The sequence below is a fragment of the Eschrichtius robustus genome, chromosome 15 (genome assembly GCF_028021215.1).
Source record: "Eschrichtius robustus isolate mEscRob2 chromosome 15, mEscRob2.pri, whole genome shotgun sequence".
NCBI classification, from domain to species: domain Eukaryota; kingdom Metazoa; phylum Chordata; class Mammalia; order Artiodactyla; family Eschrichtiidae; genus Eschrichtius; species Eschrichtius robustus.
In genome coordinates, this window is record NC_090838.1 from 59507570 (window position 1) to 59530430 (window position 22861).

General features: G+C 46.7%; 1 protein-coding gene across 2 annotated transcripts in view; it reads left to right on the forward strand.

The window, feature by feature from the left end:
* ANTXR1 (ANTXR cell adhesion molecule 1) overlaps window positions 1–22861 on the forward strand; it is a 243333-nt gene that overhangs the window by 193262 nt on the left and 27210 nt on the right. The window contains exon 18 of one of the 2 annotated variants that reach the window (XM_068565028.1): window positions 14682–15776. The exons of the other annotated variant lie outside the window; for it this stretch is intronic. Within the exon in view, the coding sequence (XP_068421129.1) occupies window positions 14682–14711 (30 nt within the window). The 3' untranslated portion in view covers window positions 14712–15776. Of the gene's footprint in view, window positions 1–14681; window positions 15777–22861 lie in introns of those variants that run through there. 2 annotated transcript variants of the gene reach the window in all.

Genomic DNA, 22861 nt, shown 5'->3' on the forward strand with positions numbered 1-22861 from the left:
TCTGGAAGACGGTAAACATAGATCCTGCCTGCTACAATATTGTTACTGCTTGGGTAAAGAGGATGGAAAAGAGAAAATATAACTCTGCCTCGTATGTCTTTTCTGGATGGAATTCAGTCAAAATATCAACCCGACTAAACCCTCCCCAGCTTTAATGCCCCACCCCCTTCATGTGCTCTGGGAGGAGCCACTGGGGTTGGATGTCTTCTTTGTTTTCAGCTCCTTGGTTTCTCCCAGATCTGGCATTGGGGGGCTGGTACATTCCATGACTATCAGCAAGAACAAAATACTAAGGCACACTCTGAGCTTGTTTTGCAAGGCTGGGCCTCATGGCAATCAGAAGAGACCCAGGAAGCACACACGTAGATGTACATAAACAACGTTTGAAACGCATCTGAAAAACAGCCCTGGAGGTTGTGAAATCCCCTACCCGAGCTCCAGCCCCAGGGCTGCCGTCTGCACAGCTGTTTCCAATAAGGGAACTGAGCCGGTCACATGGGTCCCTGTGGCTCCCTACTGCCGCAGAGGCAAGAATGATCCGGGCAGGTTATCTCCAAGGGGAGAGAGCAGCCTCATCCCACTCCTTCGAAAGCAGATGAGCCTCCTGAAACATAAGCAGACTCAGAGAAAGTGTCTACACTCTGTTTCTCTCTCTTTTCTCCCTTCTCCACATTCCCTGCATTACCTCTTCCTTCTTCCTTCTTTGCCTTGGCTGCCTTCCCTCAAACATCCTTTCATCAAATTTCATCTATTGTGCCCCCACTAAGAACCCATCGCTGGGCTGGGCACCAGGGGTGCCAACTAGAATAGGACTTAATTCTGGCTTCCTGGAGTTCAGCGTATGAGTTGAAAGAGAAGAGAGCATCAAGCATTGTATTGATTGCAGATGGTTATAGAAGCACAAATCCATTCACAAGAACAAATCCATTTTACAGAGCAGAAACTGAGACTCAGGGGAGGTTATTAACTTTCCCAAGGACAACAGTTGGGAAGGGACAGATCTAGGGCTTAATTCAGGACAATCAGATTTGAAGTCCACACTCAGAATTCCTTAAATCCTTCATGCATTCAACAGATACTTGCTGAACACTTTCTATGAGACGAGCACTGAGTTTGTGCTGGCTGTTCATCGATTAGTAAGCTGTGTCCCTTCCCTTGAGAAGCAGGGACAAACTGTTAAGGCCCCAAACACCACCCTGTGTGAAAGGCTCTGTGGTGAATGTGAGAGGTGGGGAGGAGTATGCCCAGGAAGGGCATTTCACCAGCCTTGGTGTTAAAACTGACTTCTAGAAGTGGCATTTAGGCTGAGACCAGAGGAGAGTAGTGGAGGGAGGCTCTTCTGTGAGAGGGAAGCTTGAGCAAGGATCTGGAGGTGGCCTGTGGCTCCTTCGGGGGACATGAGGAGCGGGGCTTGGTGGAGGCACTGCGAGGCAGCCAGCGGAGGAGCGGGGAGAGGGAACAGCATGGATGCTGGTCGTGGAGCCCACTCTGGGGACAATGGAGAATCACCGCCAAGTGTTTTAGGCAGAGTTGTGGTCAGGTTGTGTTTTAGAAAAGTCATGCTGGCTGCAGCGTGGAGATGGTGGCATCCTGACCAGAGGCAGTGGCAGGAGGAGGAAAGAGTCTGGATTCAGGAGAGGTTGTGGAAACAGAATGACTGGATTTGGTAACTGGCTGGCGTAGAGGATGAGAGAGGGGGCTGTCAAGGAGGACCTCCACGTTTTGATCTGAGCCGGCTGTGACATCGTTCACCAGGATGGGGGCACAGGAAGAGCTTTGGGAGGGAAGATGAGGACTTAGCTTTTTAACTTATCGAGTTTGAGGTACCACGGAGCATCTAGAGCACAAACTTTCAGGAGCTGCTCACTCTCGGAGTCATATACGTGCAGGGTGGGCACCTGCAGTACCTAGATGCCCACTTGTATCACCCAATCTGTGCAGGAGGCAGTTTTGCTCTAGTGAGAGTTCTGAGCTGGAGACAAAGATTTGGGCATCATCAGCATGGTGGTTGAGACCAGTGTGAATAGATGCAGAGCCCAGGGAGAGTATGGAGAGAAAGAAGGGAAATAGGTTAAGTGTTGAACCCTTAGGGTCACATCCTTTGAGTTTAGGTGGGGAAAGAAAGAGGAGAAGAAGAAGGAAACTAAGAAGGACCAGCCAGAGAAAGAGCAGGCGTGACAGGAGAGTCTGGGGTCATGGAAGCCAAGGGAAGATGGTACATCATGGAGGAGGGTGGGGTCAATGGGGTCAAGTATGGGAAATTTAGATGCAAGCTGACAAGTCCTCTAATTAGATTAGCAGTAACAAGGTCCTCGTGGCCTTGGTGACCTAGGTTCAGTGCAATGATGGGGGCAGGAGTGAAGCTTAGTGGAAAATGGGAAGGGAGAGCCAAAGAGGTAGCTGGAGGAGAGCTGGAGTTGAAAGAAGCTCTTTGTTTGGTTAGGATGAAGGGCTTGAGAATGATTAAGTGCTCATGACAGAAGCCCAGGAGGGGAAGAGGCTGAAGAGCTCATTGATGGAGGGCAGGAGCCCCTAGGAGGACTTAGATGACCTACAGCCTAGGAAATGCCACTCTTCCTTAGTGATCTGGGGGACAGAGCCCAAGATGGGCTCTCAGGTATGGGTGAGAGGGCAGGAAGCTGAGGCACCCATTCAATGGCCTCTGTCTTCCCTGTGATAGGCTAGCTGAGTGGGACAGGTGAAGGTAAAGTGAGGAGAAGAAACCAGCCCCACCTTTGGAATCCCATCCCTCCCATGCATCAGCACTTTCTTCAGTTCCAGGGTGGGTGTCTCCACTTCATGCAAGAAACGTGGTAATTTGGGATGCAATGTTACATGCAATTCACTTCAAAACTCCACCCCCAAGAGAACCCACTGTTGGTCCCTTGACTATATCGCTGTATGTCTTATTCCTTGGTGGCAGAATGGAAATAATGATCTTCTCTACCCATGACACCTAAAGAGCAGTGCTAACTGCTTTGGGAAATTTTGTTTTATTTTTGTTTTGTTTTGTTTTGTTTTGTTTTGTTTTGTTTTGTTAATGGAGGCCTCCCACTTCTCCAATAAGTTAATACCCTAATATCTAACAAGTACCAATAAACTAGTTTTATACCAGGTTATAACTGGCTACTTAAGAGTGGGAATTGTTTGCTGGACACACAGGCACCTAGATGTGCAGGCCATGCCCTGTGACAGAGGTCCACCCTGAACACCACTGGGCAGGTCAACCTCCCTGGGACAGGCATGCATCCTACCTCAGAAAGGGGTGCCTTTTCCTGATTCACACAAAGGCACCATGTGAGCTAGTGATGACCCCCATCATTTGAAAATAGAAAGCAATTCATTTCCTCCCAAGGATTGCTTTAGATACCTCTGAAAATATTGCCCCATCCAATGGGTTGCCCCAATTTTGCCATTCCTCGTAACATCCTTTCACCATTTCTTGTACTCACTAAAAAAGCATTTACATAGTTAATAGAGTCTTTACCCTGTATTATTATTCTTTATTCACTTGTAATCATACATGTATATAACTTAGTGGCTAATTCTTTCATTTAATGTTATCCCTATAAGCATAAGGGGGAAACAATTTTTCAAATTACTAGGCAATTAAAATCATTAAAGCCACTGTTTTATCTGTGCTAAGACATTCTTTCTTGAATACTGGCAATTTTAAAGCACATGGGTGTCTGTGTAAAGACGTGAACATCCCTATTTGAACTGCTTGTTGGTGAAACAACAGATCCAACTGCATACATATCAGCACATTCTAAGACACCCCCCAACAACATGGTGAAAATTGATGACTTGGGCAAGTCCCAGCATCCAGAATACACACAGTCCGTTGGTTGACATTCTGTGGAAAGTTCACCTGATCCTGCAGCTCTTACCAGTTATTTCCCTTTCACAGAAAAACCTTTTGCCTTTGAGACTCCTCACATCAGTTTTCCTCTGAATTTTCTTCACAGCATCTCTAGTAAACTCCTCTGTTCTGACAACACTGATCGGCAAAAATAAAATGAGCAGAGCAAAACCAAGAGCAGGAAAAGTTTTCTCAACTTATTAAGTATGCTCCTTATCAGCAAATACTGCTGACGTGCTGGGAAGGGCTCCATAGAAAAGGCAGACAAGCACAAGACCTCAAAGAACAGACAGCTAGTTGAGGAGATAGAAGAGATGGCGGTCAAGGTAGTTCCCGGGGTAGACCGAGAGAGAGCTGAAGGGAATGAGAGCCACAGAGGAAGGGCAATCGCTGGCAGCCTGAGAGGATAGGATACCTTCTCCAGGACTGGTAGGACTTGAATTGGGCTTTGGAGGGAAGTTGGGACTTAGTCAACAGACAGGATGTAGAAACGTCAAGGTAGCAGGTTTCCAGGACCAGCTTGCAGCCCATAAAGGCCAACCTGCGGAGTGAAAGGAGACATCTCAGGACGGAGTGCAAGGGATGAGTGTACCTCATAAGGCTGGAGGGGGAACAAGGATGAGATTTTACCACCCTGATGATCAGACTAAAAAATTTAGACTATAGCCATTTTGAGCTAATCTTCATCTGGGATAAATATTACAGTGCCAAATTCAAGGTATTTTTTAAAAATTTATTTATTTTATTTATTTATTTTTGGCTGTGTTGGGTCTTTGTTGATGTGCACGGGCTTTCTCTAGTTGCGGTGAGTGGGAGCTACTCTTCTTTGTGGTGCACGGGCTTCTCATTGCGGTGGCTTCTCTTGTTGCAGAGCACGGGCTCAGGTGCCCGGGCTTCCGGAGTTTTGGCACGTGGGCTCAGTAGTTGTGGCTCACGGTCTCTAGAGCACAGGCTCAGTAGTTGTGGCACACGGGCTTAGTTGCTCCACAGCATGTGGGATCTTCCCAGACCAGGGATCGAACCCGTGTCCCCTGCATTGGCAGACCGATTCTTAACCACTGCGCCACCAGGGAGCCCCTAGAGTGCCAAATTATATTGTATTTTAAGACATTTAATCTCACACAGATTTTCTCAGAAGTTTTGCAAAGGTCTGGTTTGACTAGATATTAATAGAGTTTTTAATTGTTTTTAATGTATATAGAAAAATTGGCCATAGGCGTCTTTGTCTTGCAGAATAGCCAGGTTCTACCAAGCTCAAGAACTCTATGGATGTAATGTGTTGGTAAATCGTTAACGGGCTATGGTAACGGTCCAAGCATGGATCAGGAGGCTTGAATGTAAATGGTGACATCAGGAATAAAAAGACATAGATGAAGGTGGCGCTCTCTGAAACTGGTTGCAGCATGACATGGAGAAAGAGAGGGATCATTTTCACCTTGAGAGACCCAAGTTAAATTCCCAGTGCTGCCCGGTGGCCTCCGTTACATTAATCAGCCTCACTGAGCTTCAGTTTCCTCATGCGTCAAAGTGATCCAGTAATCCCTACTTTTGTAGGTGTTGTCAGGATGAAATAAAATGATGAGTGTAAATAATTCAAACAGATGGGAGTTCATTTTCTTCCCTTCTTTCCCCTGAAAACTACAATTGATTTCAGAGAAGTTTAGTTAGATCCCAACATGTGTGGAAAACTTCTTCTCAGAATTCATCTCTCATATTTAAATCAGCAATGACCAAAAGAATCAAGTTATTGTATTAAAATCTATATGTGAAGGTCAGTTCATTCTTGCACAATAGATAATAAGCTTTATATTGAGTCTTTTCTTAGTCACTCTGCTCTTTAATTCAATTCACAGAACCGCTGGAAAAGTAAACATTTCTATCTAAACGTAGGGAAAAAAAGGTTTGCATAGAATATATTGGTTTATACTTTGAGTAAACAGGGATCTTCAAAATGTCTATTGGTGCCTGACACCAGGCTGTAAGTCCCCAACAGATCTGGAGAGAAAGTCCCATTTGCTAGCCACTGACTTCTGTCCTTACATAAACTTTTGTACGAATAGATCATTTAAGATAAAGGGAAAAAAAGCAAATCGTAGGAAATGCTCCTAGAGGGTGTGATTTATTTTGTCAGAGCCCCTTCCCTGGATGTTTGAATTCTCAGTAGTATTTATTCAGTTCTCACCCTTGGAAATCTCTCCTTCACTGTCTCATTGGAGAGGAACATGAGGACTTAGAATTCTTGGCTTACTTGCCTGAATTTACAACAGAAAACGTTCAAGACATCCTCTGTCCACAGCAGAAACCAAACTGTACCCAAAACCTGCAAAGTTAACTTTTTTCAGAGAAGTTAAACCCAAAATTGATGCTGCAAAATCTACCATCTTGAGTTTTTTTGGGTTTTTTTTTTTTTTGCACCACTTCCTGCTCCCAGGAGGAGGTCTCATTAAATGAGTAGATGTGAAGGCAACTGATGTGGTTGAAGTCTCTCCCTCCTCTTCCAATCCCCCATAATCTAACCCTCTTTTTCCGCACCCATACACACTTCCATACTCATCATCACCACCATTTTATAGCTTAGCTGATGACTCTCACCTTTGAATAGCCTCATCTCCCAAACAGCTGCAGCAACAGAAGGTCAAGATCTGGTATCAAGTTGCAAAGAGCAAACAGAGGAGAACTAAATACTAGGGGCGGAACAAGGCAGGGCTGGGTAATAAAGACACCCTTCTTGAGATTCTCTGATCTCATTTTTTTCCTTCCAAACAGAGTCAGGATTGAGGGAGGTGGGGCTTGGTTCTAGGGTCAAAACTTCACCCAAGTGTGTAACATTGTAGGAAGTTTTCTACTTTGTTCCAATGTGATGTTTATGTCTAGCCACTTGGCTGCCATGGGCCTGCTCCTCCAGCTGAGGGCATTGGAAAAGATCATCTCTAGGGAATCTACAGCTCTCCAATAGACCCCAATTGAGATTGATTCTAACCCAGGCTGGTGGGGAGTTCTGTTCTGGCCCGAAATTGTTGGGTTGAGTCTTAGATGGCAGAATCTGACTTAGGAGATCGCCTTCCAGAATTCACAGTGTGGAGGAGAGCCAGCCTGCTGTAGACATCCACACGCACACCCGTCTTCTCCCGCCATCCCCATGACCACCCCACCTCAACCTGACCCTCAGTCTCAGGAACGGATTGGGGATTCCTCATGATCCCAGTCCTTTCATGTTCAAGGTGAGGAAATTGAGGTCCAGAAAGGTGATGGAGAGACCTCTAAACACTCCCAAGTACATTTTCTCAGTTGCTCCCCATCACTACCTTACTTATGTCCTATTTTCATATTAGGAAGATTAATGCTCTCATAAGAAGACCCTTGCTCCATTCAAGGTCACAAAGGGAATTAGTGGAAGTGGCAAGACCAGAACCCACCACCCCTACACTGCCTGGCTCTCCTTGAGTCCTCACCCCAGGCCAGGAGAAGAGGGTGGGGGTCACGACTGGGCTTGATCTCTTAAAGAAAAGGTAAACCAGGCCGAATTTTGGAAGGTAGAGCTGGTCCCTGCCACCCAATCTCCTTCTTTCTTGTCCTCCTACCTTCTCCCACCTCCCAACACTGTTCCATTTTTATACCCTGCCCAAGATGACGTACCTGCCGATTGCCCTCCCACAGTGACCTGCCCTCCCATGCAGTGAGCTGTGTTCCCAAGTTACCTCATATTTTCTCTCCCTGATTCCACATCTGCCTACCTCCCCCTTTACCACCAACACTGTGTCTAAGACGGAGTACACCCACGCATTCAGCAAATAGGTCTTGAGCTCCTACCCTACCTCAGGTACCACGCTAAGCAACAGGGACTTAGCATGAATGAAGCAAAGCCCCTGCCTTTGTGGGGTGTACATCAGAGTAGTCAGAAAAGCCCTAAACTAGAACTTAATGTAATAAGTAGTGTGGAAGTATGGGGAGCATTTGAGGTTCCATGAGAACATAGAGCAAGGAGATTTAACCCAGACTAGGGGACCAGGGAAGACTTTGAAAAGAAGAGACCATTGGGCTGAGACCTAAAGGATGAGCGTTCCTGGCGAAGTGAGGCAAAGGCCTTTTGGTTGGAAGGAACAGCATGTGTGAAGGCCCAGATGAGAGGAGCTGCGAGAGGAGGCCTAGGCTGACAATGGAGTGGGGGAGAGGAAAGCAGTCATACCCCACCTCCCAACTCTGCCTCCTCCACCCTTTTGTCTGCTCACATCTTTCGGGTACCCAGCCCTCAGCCTTCCGAGACTCTCCCCTGATTCTTGCTCATTGTCTGGCCCCTCCCTCCTCCTGTGCTCACAGCTACTGCCACAAAATTTCACACCATTTTAATTTAAAGCCAGTACCGATGTTTCACTCCCTGAGTAAGCCGTAAATGATTTGCGGAAAGGGACTATGGCTCCTTTTTTTTTTCCTTTTTACTTTCCCTCACAGCACTGAGGACATGGCTCAATTTATTTTCTTGTGCTAGGGATTATGACTTTTTCTGTAACCCCCAGGTGTTCACAGCTGTTTGTAAACTTTTATCATGTTCCCTTCATAGGCAACCACATTTCAGTAGTGGGCAAAGATGTCTCAAAAAAAAACCCCTGTCTTTAATAAAGAGAGAGGGTTCACACTGTCTTCTAGGGGCATCTTCAGACAAACTTTAAGGGTTATTCGAACAAACTTTCATTATAATTGCAATTCATAACTTTTGGTATTGCCATTTATTAATAACTTTGACTTTTCCTTTTAATTGTTTGAAATAGAAAGTTTGAGAGAAAAACAACTCTCTGACTTCACTAGTCTCACTTTATAAGTTCATTCTTGTGACACTTGTTTCATGTTTTAGTGTTTTTCCATTTTTTCTTTTGGCTAAGACCATCGAGGACAGAGTTATGTTCAGAATCCACAGTGACGGCAGAGTTAGCTCTGGGGACACTCACTCCACTAGCTTTCATCACCTTTGTGCATTCCTGCATCCCCCCAACATCTGGATTGGGTCACCCCATTAAACAGCGTGGCCCTGGCCGCTGACACCCAGGCACTGGCCTCAATCCCTGGCGTACCTACTTGCCAAGGCCTCTGCAACTCCGACTTGAATACAAGCTCTAAATGGGAGAAAATCTTGTGTAAGCTTTTCCATATTCTCTACTGCTCACTCAAGGTGATGTGTAATGGGAAACTCTTAAATGTCACAGAGTCTGGAAAATTAGACATCACAACAGACATCCATGTCCCTTAGTGGGATAATTAATAAAAGTGGGCCCACTGGAAAGTCCACTGTGGAATCATCCCTGTTGTTATACAAGACAGTGTTCCCCTCCTTTCTCTTTCTAGCAAGGGAAGTAGTTCTGACCAAGCAGGGTTGGGTTTCTTAGGCATGGAGGCAGAGAGAAATGGAAAGGAGAGTGAGTATTTTCCCACTGGTGGTGGGAACGGACTTACCAGAATTTATGCAGCCATGGCCTCGATGCCCCACCGTGTCTACAGGCCCAGGGGATGCCATGTGGTCCTCCAGAGATGGCTGAGGTAACCGCAGAACTGAGGCCACCTTCTGTGCTTGTAAACAGTTAGCACCCCTCCAAACCAGGAATAAGCAACGAGAACTCCCCACAGCCCATGGTCCCCACTGCACCCCCTTAAGCTACACTAGCTTGTTCTGCACTAGATCCTCTGCTGGTGGCCCAAAGTTGAAAATGTGTTTGCTAATGATTCCAAACAGAAGCTCCTAGCAAAAACTAGGCCTTACAAGTAATTAGCATCACACACGCCAACAACCCACATCCCATACCAGGCCACTAATAAGCAACATGGATGGAGGCTTCCAAAAGACTTAACCTCCTGCGTGAAAACTCCAGTTTCACCCAGCGATGTGGCTGTGCTCTCAAATTACTGTAAATGCTAATGCTGAAACGATTGTTTGGATCCTCAGAGTGTCCTCCACAGCCAGGCTTTGATGCCTGTCCTTTGTAAAACTCACTGATCTATGTCCAAAAAGTCCAAGACTCTATAATTGATTTATGAGTCAAAGGAGAACAATGATTTTTGGGTAACTTTACTCCATAATAATTTTCTTGCGCCCTTAAGCTCATTCCACTGATGTGTTTAGTTCTAACCCATTTCCAAGTTTCATATTTTTTAAAGGCAACAGTTTGATTATTGAAATTCTCTAGCTTTGCAAACCATGGACCAAACTGTCCCACCCTGAAGAAACACAGCTTCTCATAAATCTTCCCCTGAAACACAGGGTGAGAGGAAAGGGACGTGATTTGATTTTAAATGAGTAAGCTTCCTAATTATCACTTCCAGAGGACAGGTAGATAGACAGACAGACAGACAGACAGGCACAGTTTCAAATAGTTTTACATATCTTAAAGAGTCTATGGAGATCAGAAGGTAAATGAATTTCCATGACAGGAATTTATGGGGTTGGCCAAAAAGTTCGTTCGGGTTTTCTGTAGCATCTTAGGGAAAAACCCAAAGGAACTTTTTGGCTAACCCAATAATTTAAAGTCTTAAAATAAATTTTATTTTAGGCTCTTCACTGGCCAGTGGAAGAGTCAACTAGGACTTTTCTACAGCTGTGGAATAACAGTAGGCAACTTAGTGGGATTACAAATGGAGTCATGCTTTGCAAAATTATTTGTGACCTCCCCTTTCAGCCCCACCAGTAGCAAGAGATCTTGAACACCTCAAAAGTAAAGTCTAGGGCTGCACTATCCCATAAGGAAGCCCCTAGCCACACATGGCTATTGAGCACTTGAAATGTAACTAGTCAGAAATGCCACATCCTGTACGTGTGAAAGGATTTTCAAAGATGTAGCATGAGAAACAGAATGCGAAATAACTCTTTAGTCGTTTTTATATTGATCACATGTTGAAATGATAACATTCTGGATCTATTGGGTTCAATAAGATAACATTATTAAAATTGATCTCACCCATTTCTCTACTTTTTACAAATGTGGCTAATAGAAAGCTGAAGATCACCCATGTGGTTTGTGTGACATTTCTGTTAGCTGTGCTGGCCTAGAGGACTAGCCTGGAAGGCACTTGTGAGAAGAGGGACAGCGTGATTTCATACAGGCCCTGACTCTTCCAACCGTTTCTATTTTATAGACACAAGGAGAATTTCAGAGTCATGGGTCACCGTCTGCCCTTCCTGGTTTTCTGTTAGATCAGCTGTGACTTTTTGCCTTTCTGGGCCTGTTCCTGTCCCAGACTTCTCGTTCGTAGCCAAAAGTCTTACGTGCTCCAAACCAGCATGAAGGGTTTTGTTTTTAAGCTTCCCTCCACCATCTTCACAGGGAAGAAAGGGCCTGTTGCATTTAAAACTTTGTTCTAAATATTTGTACATTTATTGGATTATCTGCTTTACTTTATCTTAGACAGGTTCCTAGAAAGCAAATATTATCCCCATTTTACCAGAAAGGAAACTGACTTGACTTGAGAAATAATAACTAGCATCTCCCAGGAGCCTCATAATGTGTAATAGTTTTGAATGCATTTCCTCTGATAACCCTTTGATGTAGGTGTTCTCATTCCCATTTTACAGAGGAGGAAATTCACTGCACAGAGGACTCAAGAGCTTAGGCTGATACATGGGAAAGCTAGCATTTATTCATTCATCACATTTCTTTGTTGGGCTAAGCCCCAGTGAACCATGAGGCCACGGTCCCTCCATGGAGTCTACACTGTAGGGTTCACAGCACCCAAGTGTTAAGTGCTACACCAAGAATTAAAGTAGGGTGGTGGGACAGAAAGAGAATAGATACCTACCTGCGTGGTCAGAAAAGCCCTCTCTTTGGAGAGGTGGGCACTGGAGAGGTGACATTGAAGGTGAGGTCTGAATGACACGCAGGAACTGGCCGTGTCAAGATCAGGGGAGGAACAACAGTGAAAAGCCTGCATGGCTGGAGAGAGTGTGGCTTGTTGGAGGATGTTAGAGGCCAGTGCCAGTCAAGTGCCATGGGAGACGGGAGGGCAGGGGCCAAGGCAGGCAGGGCTTGTAAACCGGGGATTGGATGTTACTCTGCATGTAACAGGAAGGCTGCATGGCGTGGAGGGTTAGCAGAGGAGGGGCGTGATATAATTCACGTTCTACCAAGACTGCGCTTGATGCGAGGGGGAGAATGGATTGTAGGGGGTCCAGAGTGGAAACCGGGAGACCAGTGAAGAGCTGGTTACAGCAGCCCTGGGGGAGAGGCAGTGGTGGTGACCTGCAAAAGGATGGAGAGGAAATGGCCAGGAGTGGATGGATTCTGAAACCCAGGAGTGACCTCTCAATAATGCCCAGAAAGCAGAATGAAACTCCAGCAGGGTGCCATTGTTTGTCACCCTTTGGTTTTGCTTTGTTAATTCATGGTCGTGCCTAGCTGTTACCTTCTTGACTGTTCATGGTGACCTTTAGAATCACGTGGAGATGAACAATGGGACCTTGCTGTAGTCCAGAATCGCTTCAATAGAAATAAAAGTGAAGTGATTCTGTTCTATCTCATTTTGGGGCTGGCAGGAAGAGGAGTCGTTTGCACATTCATTTGCCCTGCTGCCATGTGGAGGCTGAAAAAGCAGAATGCATTGCCATATATGCCAATCATCAGCCAATGTCCCATGCACGCTTGGGCACAGCATGGGGTAGGCACTCCTGAGTAGGGGACTGAGGGGATGGGGAAGAAACCAGGTGGTGTGTCAGAAAGTGATTGTTCACAGCTGACAGTAAAAAGAAGAAGAGAGAGATCATGGGTGGAGGGGGTAAGCCAGAGGCCAGGCTTGGTCTGAAAAGACTGCAGAGAGGAGGTATGACTTCAGCTTTTCCTTCGAGGATGCTCAGGCTTTGGCTAAACAAAAAGAAACAAGGAGACCAACAGGGTCGCCAGTCAGCAAGTTTACACGTGCGTGCATATGTATATGCAACCCCTTCTCCGGCCAGCGAAAACATTTTCTTGGCGTGCACGTTGAGCCTTCATTAATGCTTTCAGTGCTAAGGAATGAGAACTCTCCCTCCCTCACCTACCAGCCAACAAGTCTTCTCCCAGGAAAACAGAGGGGGATCAACCGCAGCGGCAGGTGTTTGGCACGTCTGCATACACCCCTCACCCCCCTCGCTGATGTGAGGGAGTTCTGATTCCTTGACAGCAATGAACTACACCCCCTCTGAAACCTTCACTGGCTCCCCCTGCCTGCACACAGATGTGTTTTGTGGACACTTATTCCCCAGCTGCTTATAGGTGTCAAATAAGTTTGGGAAATGTTGCACTTAACAATGTGAAAAAGGTTTTGTTTTTTTTTTATCCGCAAGACTTCAAAGATGCTTTCATGAGCCAATGGCACTGGGAGTCTCCAAAGGGGAGGGATATATCATGCAGCATTTCCCAAACTTGAAAATGACTGCTCTGTTTTGTTGTTTTTTTTTTTAAGAACAATGGAATCCAATTCTGGGAATTCTTAAGAGTTAGACCAGAGTGCTCGATTTTTTTTTAAATTTATTTATTTATTTATTCATTTTTGGCTGCGTTGGGTCTTCGTTTCTGTGCGAGGGCTTTCTCCAGCTGTGGCGAGCGGGGGCCACTCTTCATCGCGGAGCGGGGGCCACTCTTCATCGCGGTGCACGGGCCTCCCACCACTGCGGCCTCTCTTGTTGCGGAGCACAGGCTCCAGACGCGCAGGCTCAGTAGTCGTGGCTCACGGGCCCAGTTGCTCCGCGGCACGTGGGATCTTCCCAGACCAGGGCTCGAACCCGTGTCCCCCCGCATTGGCAGGCAGATTCTCAACCGCTGCACCACCAGGGAAGCCCGACTGCTCTGTTTTTATACAGCATCACTAGCGCCCTGGGGAAGGCACTTTGGGAAACGCTGGGCTAAGCAGCAGCGCTAACAGCATAGCCCCACACAGCCAGGCAGACTCTGCCTGCCTCTCCACGAGTCCTGCGCTAAGCAGCCTGCCCTTTGAGACATTGTTTCAGCCAACAGGCCTTACGTATTCCAGCATCAGGACCTCCACTCACACCACGCCTCAGCCCAAATTATCCTGGCCTTTCCTGTCCTCTCACTGTAACTCAACACAAGTCATATCTCCTCTAGAAAGCTTTGCCAGTCCCTCTCAGGACTCGGAGATGCCGTCTGCCCCTGAGCCATCATCACATTCCTTCGTGTCCCACTCATTCAGCATTTCATAGCTGGTTTCTCCCCCTTTCCATCTCTAGCACCTCACATGGGATAGGTGCTCAGCAAGAGGAGAAGCAGGAAGGCGGTTGAGAAGGACAAGGAAAGAGGCCAGGGAGGAGGAGGCCGGGGAAGCGGAGGTGGAAGGAGAGGAGAGAAGAGCGCGGAGGTGACAGAGGGAAAGAGGATCCTCCAAGATTTCAGACATAGTACTTTTGCTGAGTGCGGGGGGCAGGGATGCAAAGCCAGGGAAGGCACCCCGTCTCCTTTGCAGAGAAGAAGATCCATTAGGTTCTCCTTCTATGACCACCAACCCCCAGGGAGGGGGGCCTGTCCCCAGGCCCACGTTGCTGAAGGCCAGTCCCCAGCTGCAGGGCACCAGCTCTAACTGGAGGTGCCATACCTGAGAATGGCCCCAACTGTGACCCCTTAACCTGACTGATGTCTTAATAATAATTAATATGATAATTAGATATATAATTACACTATGAAAACAGCATATGTATCCCTTTCTTTGTTGTGTTTTGTAAACAACATAATACCATATACAATTAGTACTAAATATTAAACAAAATAAATAACCTACAAAGTACAAATTAACCCTAAAGCTGTTGCCCTAAGAGTCCTTTCCCTAAAGCTGGTGCCTTCCTTTTACACAGGAGGGGCCTGAAACCCACAGAGCAGCTTGAGCCTTGAATTTGGGCTTAAACCTTGAGTTTGTAGCCTTGGGCACTCACTTCCTGGACCGCTTTAAGCTCTGCCTCCCTGGCCAAGGAGTCTGTGATCTCTTTCTCAGCCAAATGGCCAGCTGCCTGAGGTGGAGACGCAAGCAACATCCCCACGTCTGCTTTGTGCTTCTAACTCACACAGAAACGGCTGCCCCTTTTAACAAACCTGTTTTTCTGACGGGACCAGACCTTCCTTTATTTTCTTTTCTATACACTGAAAAAATCACAAACAAATTGGGGTATGTTACAAACGAGGTGAAACAGACATCTTCCAAAAGTGCCCATCCTTGGTGAGATGTCAGTCCATTCCATCACCTTAGTTCCCTTCTGCAAAGGCCAGGGGCCCTGCCAGAGTCGCACCGTGGAAAAGCTCACGCTACGGAAGCACACGGCTCGGCGGGTTTGCCAGACCCCGTCTCTAACACTCTGTTAAATGCCCAGATGTATTTCCTTCATGCTCGTGCATACATTCCATTTCGGAGTGTCAGGACAACACCTCAGTCCGTCTCCCCAAAGTGGTTCTTGGAAAGAGCCTGAATGCCAGGAGGCCTGGGTTCCAGTCAGCGTTTCCTCTGACTTTTACAATTCGCGAGCAGATGACCATGCCCCAGGTGCCAGCAGCCACAGGACACAGCGGGGACACTGGACCCCAAGCGCCGAGCGTAACGGGCTGACGCAGGCTGCGGGAGAGAGGTCAGTCCAGCTTCTCCTGTCCCTTCACCAGCCCCCGAGGATGCACAGTCAGCGAGGCTGAGCCAGGGCAGGACTGAGGCCAGAGCCGGAGCTGTCCACACTAGGTCACAGGCAGCCGTCAGAGAAGAGCTGGAAGTGTGTAAGGAACTGAGCATGTGCAAGAGCGCAGTCCAGGAGAGTGTTTCTAGGGCCTGCGAGGAGGAAGAAGAGAAAATGATGCAGGACACCCCAGCCTCAGGGAGACCAAGCCACTCCCTGGCCTGCAGTCTGGGCTAATTCCTCGTTACCAGCCCCTACAAAACTGGGTTTCTCTCCTTCTGAGCTCTGGTACCTGGTACGTGGCGCAAGATGACTTGCGCATGATCAAAATATAACTTTGGTTTGTATCTCCCTCCACCCGTTGTACGCTTTATTCACTGAGAGATTTTCCTCCTGCCACCAGATACGAACTTGGCAGGACCACAACTCCTCAGCCCACTCTCAGGTTGTAGGCAGATCTGCAATCAGGAACGCACTCTAAATTCAGCAGTCAGAAAGTCCAATCTAAGACATTAATTAAAACCTCCAACCTGATCCCGTGTTCTGTCTTCCCCCCGCCCCGCCCTGAGCTGGAATCCCCATGGAGGAAGGGTACGGGTGTCTCTCCTCTGTTTCTCCACTTTGCTCTTCTCCTTCTCAGCCCCACCCCAGCTTGTCAGCCAATTTCTTACACCATCTGGTCGAGGACAGGGCAGCAGAGATAAGAGAAAGAATAGATTTTCCTTGAACTTGGACCATTAAGCTGGGCCCAGCACGGGCTAAATGCTGACTCTGTTTTCCCCTGGGGTGTCTGGAGCTCCTTCTGGATCCCCTCCTGCAGTTTCTGTGACCTGGGTGATGTCTCTTTATTCCCCGTGTTTGCTTGTAGCTGCTTCCAGAACCTCTGGATGGAGCATTCATCTCCAGCTTCTTGCCGCCCAAGTCCCTCTGTCCACTAGATGGCTTTAGACAGGATCCAAGCTGGCTCCACACTGGATCCCTTCTGCACGGCCACATCTGCTCCACAGGAGATACTCACACAACACGTGGCCTGGCCAACCCTATGGCAGCCATCTCTATCCCACTGCCACGGGCGGCTTCCAGAACTCTGTGCTCACCATCTTCAGGGAACTCGCTTCCAAGCTCTCTGTCTCCTTACTCACCTCACTAGGCTTGAGGGGAAGCCCTCCCCCCTCCCTATACCTCTTGCCCAGGTGGGCGGGCCACTGGGGAGTCACAGCACAGCAACAGTACCCCTAGAAACCCTTCTCCCTACCCCAACCCCTTTGCAGATCTTTCATCCAGCTGAGGGGTCCAAGCATCATGGAGCCGGCTTACAGATGTTGCCTTGGAAACCTGCATTGGGTGGTTAGAAACCTCCTCAGAATCTCCTGCATCTTGGAGCGTAGACAAAACTCCCGTTTTAACATTCCTCACACACGTATCTTAGATTTTAATCATGTACTTATTTAAATATAAGCCCCAGAGGGCATGAACTTCATCTGGTTTATTCACTGCTGTATGCCAGCGTATAATAGGTGCTCAGGGAAGAATTGTTGAATTAGTGAATTAATTTTTAAGTAAAGTCACAGTCTCTCCCCAGACTGTAAACTTTATGAGCGTAGAGACTGAGATTATGTTTACTCAATATTTACCTCTAGTGTCTAGTAGAGTGCTAGCCCATAGTAGGTGTTTTAAAAATAGTTTTGAATGAACTAATGTACCCGGGCAAATGGCCACATTTCTCTAGGTAGACTTCATGGAGTCTCCACTGGCCCCAAATCTCTCTCCCTCCCTTCCTCAAATTCTTCACTTGGCCACACTGCTTAAAACCCTACCAATCAGAGGGCTTCTCTCTCAGTTTGGGTCTTTAACAGTGCAAATATCTGCACCGGGGAAATGGAAGTTGCCAGTCATTTATACTTAAGAATGCAGTTTGATACAGGAAGACTAGTTGCGGGGCTGAGAGGGTGTCAGGAAGGAGGGCTCACAAGAAAGAAAATGGCGGGCCTCAAGGTGGGGACACTTTTAGTGACTTGCCAAGGAGACTGAGCCTACCAGGAGGTGAAAGGAAAATGGGAAACAAAGCCGATGTGTTTTAGAGCTTGCCTTTAGCACTCCCTCCTGCCACACAGTTTTTAAGAAGCACTTCATTTTTAGAGCTAGAAGGAATCTTCAGTACCATGAGAGTCTGTGGTTTTCGAACATTTTTGAGCCAAAAGGAGAAGGCCTTCTTTAAATGCAATCTTACCATAAGCCCAATATGAAAAACAGGTAAGTGGAGATGATCTGCTTCTAGGCGGGCAGTGAGCCAGAAAACCAAGCGTGCGCACACACACACACACACACACACACAATTTTCCCACAGTAGTCTCCACACCTCCCCCTCAGAATTCCTAAGTGCTGTGAAACAGTGCATCCAAACATGGCAAGAGACCCACAGTTGTCCTCTGTCAACACCATGTCTGTGAGGCTGGGCTCCAGAGGTCAAAGAAAATGGACCTGACTTTTCCCTCCCTCCATCGAGGATCAGACCTCCACTCCCCAAACTCCTCATCTATTCTGTAAATGTTTGCTAAATCAAAGAAAGAGCCCTTTCATGGGGTCACTAAAGACTTCCCCTGAGTTTAATACGACCAACAAATATTTACTAAGTGCTGGCTACACCCTTGACCCTGTGTATGGCACTCAGAACAAATGGCCATTGTCATTGCTACGTTCATCAACACTCTTGGGATGCTGTTTGTTCAACCTTCTCCGAACCATCTAAATTACCACTAAACATCCAGCCCACATCTGTCCATCTTTTCTCTAAATGTGCTGTGAGACACGCTGTGAAATGATTTGCTGAAATGCAGATAAACTACATCTGTCAGCCCCCATCTATGATTCTGGTGAGACTTGCAAAAAAAATGAGGTTTGGCCCCGATTCACTCTTTGCAAACCTTGGCTCAAACGGACGACCACTGCTTCCTGTCCTTGGAACTTACAAACCATCTGTGTAATGACCTGTTCTAGCTTCCTGCCAAGCACTGACGTCCATCTCACCAGTCAGCAGTTCCCACCAAAAGTGCTTAGGGCCTCAGGGCCTCCCATCTCTGCTGCTGGCCCAAGTCCAGGTCACAGAGATGGCTCCCTCATCCTCTTGCTTGTTACAGGAGTACAATGGGAAGCGGGGAGAGTTCAAATTAGTGCAATTATTTCTGTATAAGCAATACCAATCCGGGGCTCAGAATTGCTTAGCTGAGAGCAAAAGAACAATACAGAGAAGCATGGCTAGGTTTGCCACCCAGCTCTACCACATGCTGCCTGGGTTTGGTTAACTACCCTACCTGAACCTGCCAAATGAGCTCGTGGAAGGTTGTGAGGATTAAACGCAATATGGTCTACGAAGTGCTTAGGACGGTGGCTGGCACACATCATGACTGTCACTATGAGAAAATGTTCTTGTTGATCAACTCCTGGAGGTCAGGAGTGGGACAGGGCAAGGAACAGGCCCAGAGGGAGGGTCTGTGTGTGAGGGGCATATTCACAGGTACACAATTCACTTATTTTTCTAGGCATCAGGAGGTATGCAGAAAAGACAGTCTTCCCTATAAAGTTTGGATTCTCATAGAGAAAAAATCACGAGAAAAATGTCTGTCCCCTTTCAGTCACGTGGTTTGTGAATTTGCTGTCCTCAGGTCAGGCTGAGATCCCAGAGTACTGGCCCCCAGCTGGTTCTGGAGCTACTTTTCAGAAGACCCACAGGTTCTCATGGGCAAGTTCTTCAGCGTGGCTCCTACCCCCCCCCCACCCCCCAGATTGCTCAGTACAAGGGATTCAGTCTCCTTGAGCACTCTTAAGAAGACCCAGAGGAACCGAGAGAGAGAGAGACCCCTCCAAAGTAGTGTCCATCCAGGAGGCAAACGTTTTCACAATCCATGCTCCCAGCCCTCATAGGAAAATCGCAGGAAAGTCACCCCACGCCTTTGTTGATTAAAATTAAACAGGCAGGATTCAGCTACAGTGGATTGCAGAAGTCCTGGGTCAGTTTCTAAAGCAAATTTATTTTTTAAATACTTGAGCTAAAGGCAATAGTAATAAATGACAGCTGGGAATTTGAAGTTTTATTTTCAGTTCTGAAAAAAATTAGGGAGTTGGGTATCCTTGTGTATTTTCATATTAAGGATAAATAAATAGGGAGATTCCATTGTGTTTGTCAGTCTAAAAAGCAATCAATTCAATATGCCGTTGTCACAGATTCAGACCCCTTAGATAAAGCCCTCCTCACTGGAGGATATGAAAGTGGCAAGGGTAGGTTAAGAGCAGAAAGCTGCTGGGAAGGTCCCCGGAAAGGGAGATGGTACCTGCCAGCCTGCTCCCTCACAAAGCACCTACTTCAGCCTGGGGCTCTGCTAAGAGGGGTAGCACTTCCAGCCTTGACTTCGACCAGCTTTCAGCAGGAGTCAGAGATCACAGCCGGAACAAAACCACAACAGCCAGGAACCCAGCATAGAAGGTGAAACCCAGCCGAGGACATCTGGCCTCTGTAACTTACAGCATTAATAAAAGGCTAACAGAAAACCAAAGGCCTATTAAATATCCCTGCCCCACCTAGATCAGCACTTAATTGGGGTGGAGGGCCCTCAAGGGAGAAGGAATATAAGTGGTCCCAAAGGCAGGAGAGACCTTGGTCTGAAAAGCTCAGGTCCAATTAAAACAAGCCAGGAGCCTTTATTACTGCCCTATGTGGACATCAGGAAACTCGTTTTTAGTTCTGCTAATGGTTACAATGTAGAGATTATTATGTTTTTTATTTCATGGACTTAATCAATGTTTAAAAGAATTAAACAAATGAGACCAAAGGTCACAACTTCCTCATCTATCACAGATGGACCACTTTCCCCAGAGCCAGCCTCTTCTTCAGAAGTCCCCAGTTTCCTTATCAGGGTTCTGGTAGTCCTACTACTATATTGGTGGCTTTGTCAGAGCAGTTCATAAGCAGAATGAGCTGTAGGCCCCTGCTGTGATTAGAAAACTTCTCTGTGTAAATGTATCTCCCCAAGCTACCTACAGAAAGTCTCCAAAAGGAGAAAGGTTAATCTCTTTGCTTTAGGGACCTTGAATCTAGTTAATATCCCAACGTCCACCAACGTGAGGAACACGTGCACGCACACACACACACACACACACACGCATGCACACACATCACTGATGATAATGGCTAAGAGTAGATCTTGTTCTTTATTTATTCACCATTTTTTATCACTTATAACTGGGTCTTTTACCATGAGCCAGGCACTGTGCTCTATTCTTACCTAACTCCTCAACTTCATGTATCGCAAACTTTTAGTGTATGTTGAGATGGTAGATGCCCTTGGTAATTGTGATTCAGTAGACCCAAGGGTTTGGCATCTGTGTGTTTAACAAAAAGCCCAACTGATGCTTGTGACTGAGTAGCTCTCCTGGGAGGCCTCCCAGTTTGTCCCCGGCCTCCTGGCTGAGGTGCCCCCAATTTCCCAACAGGTGGGATCTCATCACCGCAGAGCAGACTGGAGCAGGCTGGTCACCTGAGGGAGGGGCGCTGACCTCCCAATGTGGCCTGAGAATCCATTCGCTTTCCCTGGGCAGTCACACAACTGTCTCAATTTGACCAGACAGCCTGAAACCCCCAGATCCTCTTCACCCCGGCTGTGACTGAGCCAGGGGTCCCCCACGCCAGGATCAATTTTCTTAAGCGCTAGACCTGGCTTTTAATCCTAAATACCTAAATTATTTAATTTAGCCTATTGTTACAGCTTGTCCAGTCCCTTTAGCATCCTGGCTCCATTCTGCCATGCATCCGTCACAGCCAGGAGTCATGAGTACACATGGCAGAAAATGCCCTTGTACCCTGTTGTCCATTAGAGGCAGGAGCTGCCCAGACCAGCAGCTCTGTACTTGGCCACAGCCTCCTCCACCACCAGAAAGTTCCCCTCTCTTGTGAGGTTGAGCTCTTCCAGAATCAGCTCTATCCTTCCTGCGTATTTTTTTGAGCAAGCTTCTTAGCTGTTGAAAACCAAAGAAGGCCACGATAAGAAAATTTTTATTGGAGAGAAACTCTCTCTGCTGAGGACAGTACCTTTCTCCGTTTATGAAATTCCCAGTTAGAGCCATGATTTAAAGAAATGAGAGGCTAACTTGAAGTCTATTTTGGTTAATATTCATGTTGGTGGTGGTTTCACCTATTGAAAAGGCAAAAACATTTAACAGAAATACCCACATCGGGAGCCCAGACAGTCCCACGTAGGGAGTCCAAGAAACCTTGGATCTGAGCCCTAACCTTCCCCTTTGTGGCTCAGTTTTTCCAGCCTATAAGGGAGCAATGATTCCTGCTGCTTCCTCTTCACCCAGAGCTACTGAAGGGGTCCTCAAGATAAGACCATGCTGGACTTTGAGTTTCTGGGGCAAAAATTAAATAGTTACAGTTGTATCATCATCCTCTGAAATTAGGATTCCTCACCCACCAAATGTTCCCACTGCTGCCTGGAATGATAAGAAATGCTTAAATTTGGGTAAAGAGACAATTAACTGAGAGTTTTCCCATCTGTTGAGGAGCAACAAGTCATTGCTTTGAAACCTCTGAGTCTGAGACACGAGGAAAGTCACAGCTTGTATCTCCAACATAAAAGGCCTCCTTGTACTTATATAGTACTTTATAGTACTTTATATAGAATTATAAATTATAACAATTGCTCTGAAAGCAGGTGTGTAGTTCTTTATTTCTTTAAAACAACTTTTCAAAACATGTCTTCTGTGTCTTAGCTTCAGTCGAATGTGCTTCTTAGAATGGATTTCCGTAGCAAGTAGTTGACTGTCCTCTGGTGGATTGTAAAGGCAGGGTCCATCATCTTCTCCCTGAGTGGAAATTGTTGGGGGCTGATCCTAGCTAACTATGAAACTAAAGGATGGAGCATTTGACCCCTGGAGATCCCGACACTCCAATGATTCCTCTCCCTTGTATCACATTTGTTTCGAGACTCTTAAAGGGATCATCATTACCTCAGATACAAAGGGTGATTTTATGTGGTATGTCCTGAGAATACAGCTCATATGAACCATCATAATAAAATGAAGGTGCATTAAATAAAACATCATGTACAGAACAGAGAAGATGGATGGAGTGCCACAGAAAAGACTTAAGCAATATTCAAGTATACACTAAGTGGAAACATATGGGAAGGCAGTTTTTTTTTTTAGTGTTTTTTTTTTTAAGTAGTGTGGGGCTTTTAAATGACACTATACATTTATAACAGCTGCCTGTTGACCAGGAGTTATAGAGACCCTCCAATTACAGAGGACCAGAACTCGGTGGCCACTGTTCCCCAGAATAGTCATGCCCATTGAAACCAGTTTAAAGACACCTTTCAAAAAGTATC